Genomic DNA, 12,127 nt, shown 5'->3' on the forward strand with positions numbered 1-12,127 from the left:
GGCTTATCTCCTCCCCTCATTTCCTTAAATAACAAGAGGGGTGGAGGGGAGGGGACAGGATTAGGGAGCAGAGTGCCTTTTCTTTGCTCCCTGCTGTCTACTAATGCCTCACCCTTCTCTTCCTGTTCCCTGCAGAGACCAGGAGGGGATGGGATGGAAGGAGGAATAGAGCAGGTTGTCTTTGTTCTGTCTCTTCCAGCCTCACCCTTCCCTTTCAGTTCTCCTCACTGGGGGGGGGGGGGGGGGGGGGGCTGCAGCAGGAAGCAGAAGGCTGTTCTCTGATGAGTTTCAGCACAGCTAGGAGACAGAAAATCTTATGTGGATCTGCTGCCTCCCACCCCTGATTTTTGCCACCTAATGCGGCCTATTGGGAAATCCAGGCCTGGCTATATGGCCTTTTCTGCCGTTACATTTTTTGTTTGACTTCAAAGACTGTGCAAAGAAACCTCATTAGGGGCCGTCACACCTTGCTGACCCCCAAGCAAATAGCTAAGCAGAGAGGATGATGCAGTCAACAAAGGTTGCACTAAAGAGAATCATTGAAGGAGATTGGTCTATGAGGATTTCCCAACTCCTCATCTCACAGCATGCTATGCCTTGTCCAACTATGGGAAGCAGTCCGGCAGAACTGCTCATTAGACAATGCCTGAAGACATGCTTAGTCAATGTCAATCCTGACTTCACCGCAGAATTACAGCTCAAGCAGGAACAGGAACTAGACTCCACCCTAGGCTCAGGTACATTGTGCCCATTCATACAAGGCTTGGATTGCTTCTGGCTATGGAGCTGGACCAAAGAGGATCTCTGCTTCCATCATCAAGATTTCTGGACCTCTATTCTACAAGGTCCACACCACTGATGGAGACATCTGGGATCACCACATTTAACAACCGAGAAGGTGCTCATCCTCAAACACTGAGTGTCTCATGAAACTATGGAAGCTCCTAATGCTGAGCACACTGTCATCACAGAGGTGTCAATTCCTCCTTCAGCTCTGGGCACATGCACTGTGGGAGGACGATGCTCCTGGTTTACTAAGGACGGAGGTTGACATACAACCTTTAGAATCACCAGTCGAGCTTGGGGACCTGCAGAAATCCAAGTGCAGTTGTAGGCAGCCCCTGTGACTGGATGATTGTGTCACTACAGAGGAGGAGTGTTGTGTATGCAGCGGGCAGCACTCTAGCTGCAAGGCATGTTTAGGGTCTCTTGGTTCCTATTTCTCTTTTATCTTTACTGGATGTACAACTACCACTTAGGAGGGTGCCGGTCTATATAACAAAAGTTGATCAATATCCGCTAACTCCACTTAATATTCTACATTCATACACAGGGTTGAAAAAAAGTTAAAGAATTGCTTAATCATTAAATCAATTTTTATTTGCAGTTGTAATAAAATTTATTTGCTGAACAGATATTTCCATTTTATGTAAACCATATTTGTTTGTTACATTTTATTACACGCTCTACTGCCAGAGCCCCAGAGCGGGTTAAACACTTGAACCAATAAAGATTGGAACAAGCAATCAAATTTATGCAGGCAGATCTTTCTGGCTCATTACAGACTTGTAATTCTATTCCAGTGCGTAACTGACTGCCAACACATCAGAGAACAAATGTAAACCTATGCAGTCCAAAGCTAACAAAATGTCTTAATTGCCTAGGGACATGGGTTACCTGTTAATGACAGTATTGGACAAAAGGTATATTGGCACAATTTATCATACCAAAGAGTACAGAAATATTACCTGCAGCAGGTTATTATTTTTTTTTTTTTATTGTTGAGGATTTTTGCACTGGTATAGGTTCCCACTGATACTGTAGTTTAAGCTACTGCTATGCATGGCTAATACATCTATATCCTTACTGTATTGTATATTCAATTTATGTACATACAATCCTGGAACATTATACAATAAAGGTTCTATTATATAACATCCAGGAGTTACTGGTTAATCTTACATTCCTCTGCTTCCTGCTCCAAACCCTCCCCTTTCTAGGCAGCAGCATGCAGGGAACAGGAGGCGATGGGGCGAGGTTGGAATGGATGGAGCGGAACAGAGCAGAGAAAGACTATGCTGCTCCCTAATGCAATTTCTTCCCTCCTGTCATTTTCCTCTTCACTGAAGGTACTATCTAGGCAAGGGTTGACAAAGCATTCCAGATAGCAAAGGACCAGATAACAGAGCTTTTACTGTAATACAGTTTTGGTATTAATTACGGTTTTGTTTTGTTTTTAATAGTTTCATTCAAGGACTTTTTTTTTTTTTTTTTATTTGTTGCCCAGAAAAACTGGATTATGACAAAAACCTTATTGTGAAGTAGGTCCTGGAGAATTAATAAAACAAACAAACAAAAAAAAAGTGACATGTCCAAGGTTGGAGTATTAGAGAGTATGCACCTTAAGAGCTCTATTGCTCATTTGCAGTTACCACAAACACATATCTTCATCTGGTTTCTCCAATGTAATGATGAATATTGCCCAATTTGAAAATGTGAACAGCTCTAAAACACCTGGTAAACTGTTGAATTCAATCCATGCATCAAGCTTTTGCCTTAAGAGTGAATAGAATGTTACAAGCTTTCATTCTGGTTCTTGTCAGCGACGGCGCCAACTATAGCAAGATCTGTGTATCCATTGAACACGGCCTTCATTGGACCCTGCAGAAGCTGCTGAATTCCTCCTAACAGTAAAAGCCTCTGTGGAGAAAACTAGTGTGAGACACTTGTTCTCCAAGGAGGCTTTTACTGAGTCCACTTGAGACTGATCGTGGCAGTGGACCTTAAATTGTGCCATACTGGACACTCACGCAGCAAGATCCTGCGATAATGCTGGTAGTTACCTAGCAAAATGTCTGACACTTATAACCTTTGAATGATACGGAGACCAAAGTGCTTGATATATCTCATGTAAAATGGTGTTGAAAACTGTTTCCAAACCGATTTCCTTCCAACATTTTACCTCATCAGCATTACAGCTGACTCGCCCAGCAGGGTGGCTGCCCCATTGGAGTGGCTGTCCATAGTCAGACATTGACCTACCCTACCGATTGGATATGGAAAGTGGATCCTCTTGCATTTTTGGGTCTTTTACAGGAGATTGTCAGTGTGTCCTTTGACAAGGCTAAAAAGATTTCACTCACTTGCTGCGATTGCCCGAGCGACTTTGCGTGTTAGGTCAGTTTTGGCAGAGATGGTGGTGTTGCAGGACTTCATCATAGACTGTACAGAGAAGACAGTAAAAAGGTATTTCCAGCTAATTAGAGGGTTTTGTGGGTGCCAAAAATTGGTGTTTTCTGGGCACAGGCACCTTTTCTGGCTGAATCAAATACATACATGTTACAATTTATAAATACCTAAAATCAGAAGCCCTACTTATAAATGCACATCATGATTGCATATTTTAGCCAGTAAACAAACCTCTGAAGGATAAACCACAATTGTTCATGAGGGTATTCAAATGCAAAGCATTGATAAGGAAGGCAAAGAGAGAATTTGAAAAGAAGCTTTCCATGTAAGCAAAAACTCATAATAAAAACCTTTTCGGGTACATTTGAGGTAAAAAGCTTGTGAGGGAGTCAGTTGGACCATTAGATGATCACGACATAAAAAGGGCACTTAGGGATGACAAAGCCATAGCAGACAAACTAAATTATTTCTTTGCTTCGGTATTCACTGAGGAAGATGTAAGAGATATTTCCATAAGACAAAGATATTCCTCCTACCCTCAATTTCTACTAAATTATAGAATAGATGCTGTAATAATGACCATTATAATAGGCATCATCAGTCTATGCAATTCATTTTTAATACTAGCCTTATTTATGATCATAGGTCATTTAGTTGACATAGTTCAAAATACTTTATTGAAATATCTTATTAATTTTGTTTAATTTTTATTTTTAGAGCTAAAATCCTTAATTGATATTGTCCATCTCCATATGATCCTTTCTTAATTTACTATTTATTTTTCTTTTCAAACTCAAATTTCAAAAACAGACTTATCTTGAGTTGCCAAACAATTTTCCAGTCCTCTTACAGACGCCACACCAGAAATGCTATTCAAAGGTGATGATTCAGAAGAACTGAAACAAATCCCAATGAACCTGGAAGATGTACTAGAGCAAATTGACAAAATAAAGAGTAGCAAATCACCTGGACCAGATAGTATACAGCCCAGAGTGCTGAAAGAACTCAGAAAAGAAGTTGTGGACCTGCTATTGGAAATTTGTAAACTATCAGTAACATAATCTATGGTACTTAAAGACTGGATGGAAGTCAATGTAATGCCAGTTTTTAAAAATGGATCAATAGGGATGATCCAGGAAACTACAGACCAGTGAGTCTGATGTCTGTGCCAGGAAAAATGGTAGAAGCTATTATAAATAACAAAACTGATGACCATATAGATAAGCATAGTTTAATGGAACAAAGCCAACAGAGATTTAGCCAAGGGAAGTCTTGCCTCACAAATTTGATACATTTTTTTGAGGGCATAAACAAACATGTCGATAAAAGTGAGCCAGTTGATATAATGTATCTGGATTTCCAGAAAGCTTTTGACAAAGTTCCTCATGAGAGACTTCTTAGGAAATTAAAAAATTACAAGATAGGAGGCAGTGTCCTATTGTGGATTGCCAAATGGTTAAATGATACAAATCGAGAGTAGGGTTAAATGGTAAATTTTCCCAATGGAAAAAGGTGTATAGTGGAATGCCCCAGGGATCTGTTGTAGGGCCACTGCTTTTTAATATATTTATAAAAGACCTGGAAACGGGAACAACTGAGGTGATCAAATTTGCCGATGACACAAAATTATTCAAAGTTGTTAAATCGCAAGAGGACTGTGAGAAATTGGAAGAAGGCATTACAAAACTGGGAGACAGGGCATACAATGGCAAATGAAATTTAATGTGGACAAATGCAAAGTGATGCACTTAAGGAAGAATAACCCAAATTAGTTACATAATGCAAGGTTCCACATTAGGAGTCACCACTCAGGAAAAAGATTTAGGTGTCACTGTTGAAAATATGTTGAAATCTTCTGCTCAGTGTGCAGCAGCAGCCAAGTAAGCAAATAGAATGCCGGGGTTTATTAGGAAAGAAATGGGGAATAAAACAGAGAATATCACAGTGCCTCTGTATTGCTCCATGGTGTGATCTCATCTTGAGTATTGTGTGCAGTTCTAATCATCACATCTCAAAAAAGACAGCAGAATTAGAGAAGGTACAGAGAAGGGTGACCAAAATGATAAAGGGGATGGAAAAATTCCCTATGAAGAAAGGCTAAAGAGGTTAGGAATCTTCAGCTTGGAGAAGAGACAGCTAAGGGAAGATATGATAGAGGTCTTTAAGATCATGAGTGGAATGGAACAAGTAAACATTAATCAATTATTTACTCTTTCAAAAAATACAAAGACCAGGGGACACACAATGAAGTTACTAGGTAATCCATTTAAAACTAATAAGAGAAAATATTTTTTTACTCAATGCATAATTAAGCTCTGGAATTTGTTGCCAGAGGATGTGGTGAAAGCTGTTAGTGTAGCTGCATTTAAAAAAAGGTTTGGACAAGTTCCTGGAGGAAAAGTCCATTAACCATTATTAAGGTGAAGTTACTGAAATCCACTGCTTGGGCTGAGCAGCTTGGAATCTATTTACCCCTTGGGATCCTGCCAGATACTTGTGACCTGGCTTGGCCACTGTTGGGAACCGAATACTGGGCTTGATGGACCATTGGTCTGACCCAGTATGGCAAGTCTTATGTTCTTGTTGAATTGAAATCTGTGGGCTATTTCAGATGTCCTGGATGAGAAATGTTCTTTCAGCATAGCCACAATCTCATCGTAATATTTATCTGGGGGGGTGACATTGCATATACCCAGTATCTGATTCCACCTCAGGAAAGTGTTGCCATCTTGAGAATCTGCAAATATTAAACTGAAAATAAAAGATGACACTCTTTAGGTGCGTTGTGACAATTAGATCAATCTCACAGTGATTTTGCGAGGACCTTCCCAGAAAGTGTGCACTTGCTTTCTCAGACAGCCCAAGTCTCCCAGATATTCCAGAAAACCACTAGGCTGGATTTCCCTACCTGGTTTGCCAATCCCACAGCAGCAGGGGAGCAGTGGCATAGCTGACACTGTGACAGGTGAAAAGTAGAAGAAGCACACCATAAACCTAGAGCACCTGCTGTACAGTACTACTAGGGGACAGTAAAAACATCACAGTTCCTGCTACTACAATTCTGTCCTCCTCCTGTCTCTGCAACTCCTTTCTAAACAGGAAGCGCAGGACAGGGGAGGTGCAGTTGTGAAGGCAACAAAGCTTTTACTGTCCCTGTACTTCCATGAGAAGAGGGAGGAATGAAGGGCACAGCCACAGAGAAAGACAGAGGTCTGGGTGATGGAGAGAGAGCAAGAAAGATGTTTTGCAGCTGTCAGACATATAAATGGATGTCTCCACTGACACTATAGGAAATACAATAAAGAAAATGCAGATGCTCTGTTAATAGCAAATTTAGCATTCCAAGAATCTTTGCATACAGCTGAACGATGTGGCTCAATAATTTAATTAAAATTCCCACAGAGAAGCCCAAGGTAACCCAAATGAAATGCCAAAAAACAAATGAGGGAAACCACAAACAATGATACATCAATCTGGTCAACCGTTCCTAATAAATTTAGATGGAAGGTGTCAGCAGGCTTGTTGGCATGTCCAAGAACTTCAACCACGTAATAATCAATTCACCTTATCTAATGATGGTATTTGTAAATATTTTTCAAGATATTTTATAAGAGTTTAAAAAAAACTAACTCCAACAGTCCTGATGTGTAACTTTAAAGTAAGCCTGACACGGCTGATGTTTCGCTTAACCAAGCTTCATCAGGGATAGAAACATATTCATTGAAAAATTCATCAGGCTGTCATCATATATCAAGGGCCAACAGGTCTCAGCGACTCCAAGTAACTTGGTTAAGCAAAACATCGGTCATGTTGGGCTTACTTTAAAGTTACAAATCAGGACTGCTGGAGTTATTTTATATGCGCTTAAAAAGAGAAAAAAAAAGTCTTGAAAAATATGTATAAATACCATTATTAGATAAGGTGGATGACTGAACTGACCGGGCGGTTCAGGTTCTTGGACACACCAACAAGCTTGCTGACACCTTCAATCTAAATTTAATAAGAACTGCAGACCAGATTGATTTATCATTGTTATGGTTTCCCTCATTTCTCAATAATTTAATAATTTTCCCAGGGAGTATTTTGAAGTTACACTACTGTCCTTCATAGAGAGTGGTTATTGAAGTATGAGGAGTCGGATCATGAACTATCCAAGTGACAACGGATATGAGAGCAATACTCCTTTAACAGTCTAATCGTCTACATAAAACATAGTGGACTTTACAAAAAAAAACAAAACAAAACACAAAAGATACTTATGCAGCATTTCCAGAATAAAGTGTCTTGATGATTTCATGGTCAAGGAAGCTGGTTTATGTCCATTAGTGGAGATTTCCTGAGCAAATTAGAAAATACTAACATTTGTCTGTAAACCACTTCTTCAACGTACTGATGGCTGTCCAGTTACTACTTCAGAACAGGAAGCTGCATCATTCCTTGATTGAGATGAAGCCAATCTGGGTACCAAAGTTAGTGCCATCACGAACATTGGAGAAGAATTTATCTGGATGACACGATGTGCAGAGAGTAAGGTTTTGGCTCCTGTCAGTCACAGAATCATCTTGAATATTCTGAGGTAGAATTCCTCCATGTTCCAAAAGCACTCTTAACCAAAGAAACAAATGTACAAGAGTCAGAATTATGCCAGCAAATAAAGTGGCAAAATACTTAAAGTAAGCACAGGCTCATTTTAAAATGAGTGCACGGGCGCTCATTCACTCCTGTACTGGCGCGCAAGCTGACATATGCTTTCATTTTAAATCATGCACACACTTGTACATACACGATTTAAAACAGATCTACTGCACGTAAGAGGGTACTCGAGCAAACCTATTTCGCATACCTTCCATAAGACTTTGCCGGCTTTAATGCATGTATGTAAGCGGACATTTTTTTTAACTTTTTATTTATACTTTTCAAAGTATTACAAAGAACAAACTTTGCACAGTAATTTCAGAGATATATACAAATAATCAAGAAATAAAGATCAAATTCATAAAAGTAAATCTTACAAACAATATTCACTCCTAATTTAGACCTTCCTAACCAAAAGGGGGAGGGGAGGAGAGGAAAAGCTGGGAGAAAAACAAACACACACTACTCTTAGGAAAAGGCTTTAACATAAAACCCAAACCCTTTTACACATAGGGTTAGTCGGATCTTAATCTATAGAAGACACAGAGAAAGCAGCAAGCTTCCTCCTATCTAGAAACATTTTAAGCTGTTCTGGAACAGAAGAGATATAACACTCATTTCTAAATTTGATGACACATTTGTAAGGGTATCTGAGTAAGATTGAAGCCCCCAAATCCTGATCTTCTTGACGCAGAGTCTGAAATTCTGTCTCTCTCTTGCTTTGCTCTAGCCAAATTTGGGATAAATCCTGACCGGTTGACCCAGAAAAGTCCGTCATATTTTTAAAGTAACTTTTCATTATATAACTCACATCATGCTCATTAAAGAAGGAAACTAGCAAGGTTGACCTTTCAATTATTTCAATAGAAACGGATTCCAAAAACTGAGTCAAATTAGCCATATCCCATGAAGCCTAAGAGGCAACTTGTTGGCCAGGGTTTATCTTAAAAGGAAGAAAAAATTGTATTAACAGGAACTGACTCCAAAGATAGATGTAAAAAAAAAACACCCACAAAGAATTTCCTAAGAGAGTCAACTGGGGAAGCTCACTCATAACCTTAGGAAAATTAGTATAACACAGATTCAGACATTGCAAACGATTTTCAACCAAGTTCAATCTCCGAGTAAGAAATCCACGTTCCGGAATTGATGTGGCATTGACTGATTCCACTTTCTGAACAGCATTCTCTAATAAGCAAATTTTTTTCTGAATGCTCATTCACTGTTCTCTGGTGATATTGAGCAAGAGACTCCAACCTTGAAGTCAGGGAGTCAACTTTACTGTAGCATTTAGAAAAGGACATAAGCGGATTTAAAAAACAAAAAACAAAACAAAAAACAACATACTCGGGCAAGGATCATTCCCAGTTTTTCAAAATTAGTTCACCAGTTTGCCCAGTTAATCTTGAAGTCATCCAAACCCCTCTGGTTCTTCATTCTGCACACACCCCCAAGTTGACTCAGACCCTTCACTCTGTCATCTAAGGCCAAAAACGTGAGAACTGCAGACTTGCTCTTCCTCAGGAACAGAAATAAAGTTACATGGCTAACAAGCTGCTGCATGCTGTGGCCTCCGGTTTTAAAATACGGAGTTACATGCTTAACAGTTGGCCCCGTACTGGAATGCCCATATCCTACCCACAACTCTGCCCTTTTTTTTTTTTTTTTTTTTTAAATTATTCACGTACGCATACATACACACGTAACTTATGGATTTTAAAATACGTGTCACTCACATGCGGCCCACATACTTGCGCGCATGGGCTTTTTAGCACGTGCAACGCTTTTGAAATTCGATCCTCTGTGAACTCCCTCAGAGTGGATCACAGATTATCTCATTAAGAGCACCAGTGGAGTTCTAGGTTGGTATATGCTGAGTTATCTGCTTTGGGTAAATTCTTGTGCCACAAGTTGAAAGGAAAAAAAAAAAATCATAACCTTATAATGATTTTAGCAGTATTAAGAATGCAGATCTTGAAAACCGTTACTACTCCTCTCTGACCTCATAGCTATGCGTCCGTTAGTAAGGGACATAAGCTTTTAGGGCTCCCATAGATCTTGTTGGTCACTTAAAATTTCTTGCAACCTACTCAGGTCAGTACCGAGAGAACTGAAATTGCATTTTTACTAATTAACATTTGTTGTGACAGTTATTTTGATTTTTCTTTTGCTCATCTATTGTAATTTTGCCTGTTCTTGACAGTCATTTTCACCTCAAGGTTTAGTTTAAAAAGGAAAGATTAGTTAATAGGAAAGAATTCTGAAGGATAGAAACATCAGAAAGTGGAAGCTTGTGGAGCTCATTCTTCTCTCACGAAAAATGTAAGTGGGACCAAGGTCCTAAATTCTGGTCCTATGCCACTAGCAATGTTTCCTTTTACCTTGGTTCAACATTTCCACTTAAGCTCTAATTTTGGTTGTAAGGGCATTATGGTGTTACAGAAGAGGATGGCTCTGTTTTTGCCTCTCTCTCTAAGTAAGGGTTTGGACAGATGACTTCTAGGGAGGAGCGTGGCCTGAGATAATTAAAACTGAGATGGTTTCTGGTGACTCTGCAGTAGGAGTTTGAGGGAAAGACTGAAATGATTCAGGGAATCCCTGTGGGCCTGCTGGTTCTTCCAATTCAGCAGGCCCTCTGTTACCAAGGATCCTCACGTGCCAAGAAGCAGATGGGAGGACATATGGACAAACTATATTATGGTACATCCTATGGCCTTCTCTAGAAGTTTCCCCTCCGTGAAGAATTCAGTGAGATGATGTGGGAATTGATGAGCTTATGCAGGAAGAATGAATAACCATACCATGGGTTGTTTGGAATAAGAGATAGAGATCTAAATGCACTGCTAAAGGGAGAGCAAAAGTCAATTGTGTTTTATTTTATTGCAACTGTTGAGTCTGCTATGGAATTCTGAGACTCGTTCTTTTGTGATTTTTATTATTAACTGCTGATAGCCCAGAAGAATAAAAAGTTTTTGATAATATTAAAATACAAATCATTTTATTATACTCTAATTGAGAAATCCCAAGGTAGTGGGTTTGAGTTTCCCCAGAGGGGAAAAGTGAAGTTTCTATTTTTCCTGTACAGCAGTAGAAAATATTGCCCTTAAGCCTCTGAGCCAAGTCCAGTTCACCATCTACCCAACCATTGTATTTTTTGAACCCATAGAGTTGGTACCATGGGCACAAAAACTTAGCATCAGACCTCTTATTTTATATAAACCTAAGCAGGTTTATATAATTAAAAAGAAAAATAATCACAACAAAGTTAGGGCCTGATCTACTAAGTTTTTTTTCCCCATAGATACAAAATTGGAAAAAAGCCTTAGTAAATAAGGCCCGTAATTATATTTAAAAAAAGGCTTCCATAAATATTTGGATATCAATGAAAGCCATAATTATAGGATTGCATTCAGAGATTTTATTTTAGTTACCAATAATTTCAGAATAATTTTAAAAATCAAACCTCTCTAGTGGATTCCCTTACATATATTTTTTCCTGGTAGTCAGACACAATTAAGTTCTCTGGCCTTCAATGCTGTAATTCTCTACTGTCTCTTGCTCCTGTATTTCAACTGAACTAGGATGGAATGCAAGTTAAGGAATGTGCCATGGAAATACGAATTTTATTCTACCAAGTTCTTCCAATATAGGCTCTAAAAATGTTGTAACCTCCCAATCGTGGCCCTAATGTAGTACGAAGTGCTAGGCTTTACACACATGCTAGTGATTGGTTGTGTGCACATTTTTGTGCGTAGATCTTTACTCCCAATTTAACAGGGAGTTTTGCAAACAAAAAACGTGTACATAAATTAGCGCTCCTCCATGCAAATCACGCTATTTATGGCATTAGTTATTACCTCCCCTAATAAGCCAAAAGTTGTGTAGGCTTAACCCATGGTTTTATTAATGTTCAAAATGTAACTCTTGCTCAAAGGTGGATTAAAATTCCTGTGGTTAATGTTAGTCTACGGCACTGAACCTGGAGTTCATGGTGCTGAGATCCTGTACTCTGGTTTTATGCACAGAAAACCTAATTAGTGCACAAATATGTTTATTGGATTAACACACTTCATTAACTCCCAATGCATTAGCATATCATTAGCGTCTGCCTTATACCCTTTAGCTACAAGCATCCCACAGGGCTCCTCACTATCTCCAACCTTGTTCAATATTTATCTGGCCCCTTTATGCTGTTTTTCCCGTTTTGATGTCTCATATAAGCTGTTCACAGATGACATCCGATTCTTTTTTCCAGTTTCCCCCACATTGGAATCTGTTTTAGAGACATTATCGACCTGCTTAT

The 12,127-nt window shown here is 39.2% G+C and overlaps 1 protein-coding gene across 4 annotated transcripts in view; it reads right to left on the reverse strand.

The window, feature by feature from the left end:
• Window positions 1-5,655: 5,655 nt before the first annotated feature.
• Window positions 5,656-12,127, reverse strand: part of LACC1 (laccase domain containing 1) — a 34,085-nt gene continuing 27,613 nt past the window's right edge. For all 4 annotated transcript variants that reach the window (XM_029602927.1, XM_029602930.1, XM_029602929.1 and 1 more), the window contains one exon: window positions 5,656-7,794. In XM_029602927.1, coding sequence (XP_029458787.1) covers window positions 7,620-7,794 — 175 coding nt within the window. In that variant the 3' untranslated portion in view covers window positions 5,656-7,619. The remainder of the gene's footprint in view (window positions 7,795-12,127) is intronic.

This window comes from Rhinatrema bivittatum, chromosome 5 (genome assembly GCF_901001135.1).
Source record: "Rhinatrema bivittatum chromosome 5, aRhiBiv1.1, whole genome shotgun sequence".
Lineage (NCBI taxonomy): Eukaryota > Metazoa > Chordata > Amphibia > Gymnophiona > Rhinatrematidae > Rhinatrema > Rhinatrema bivittatum.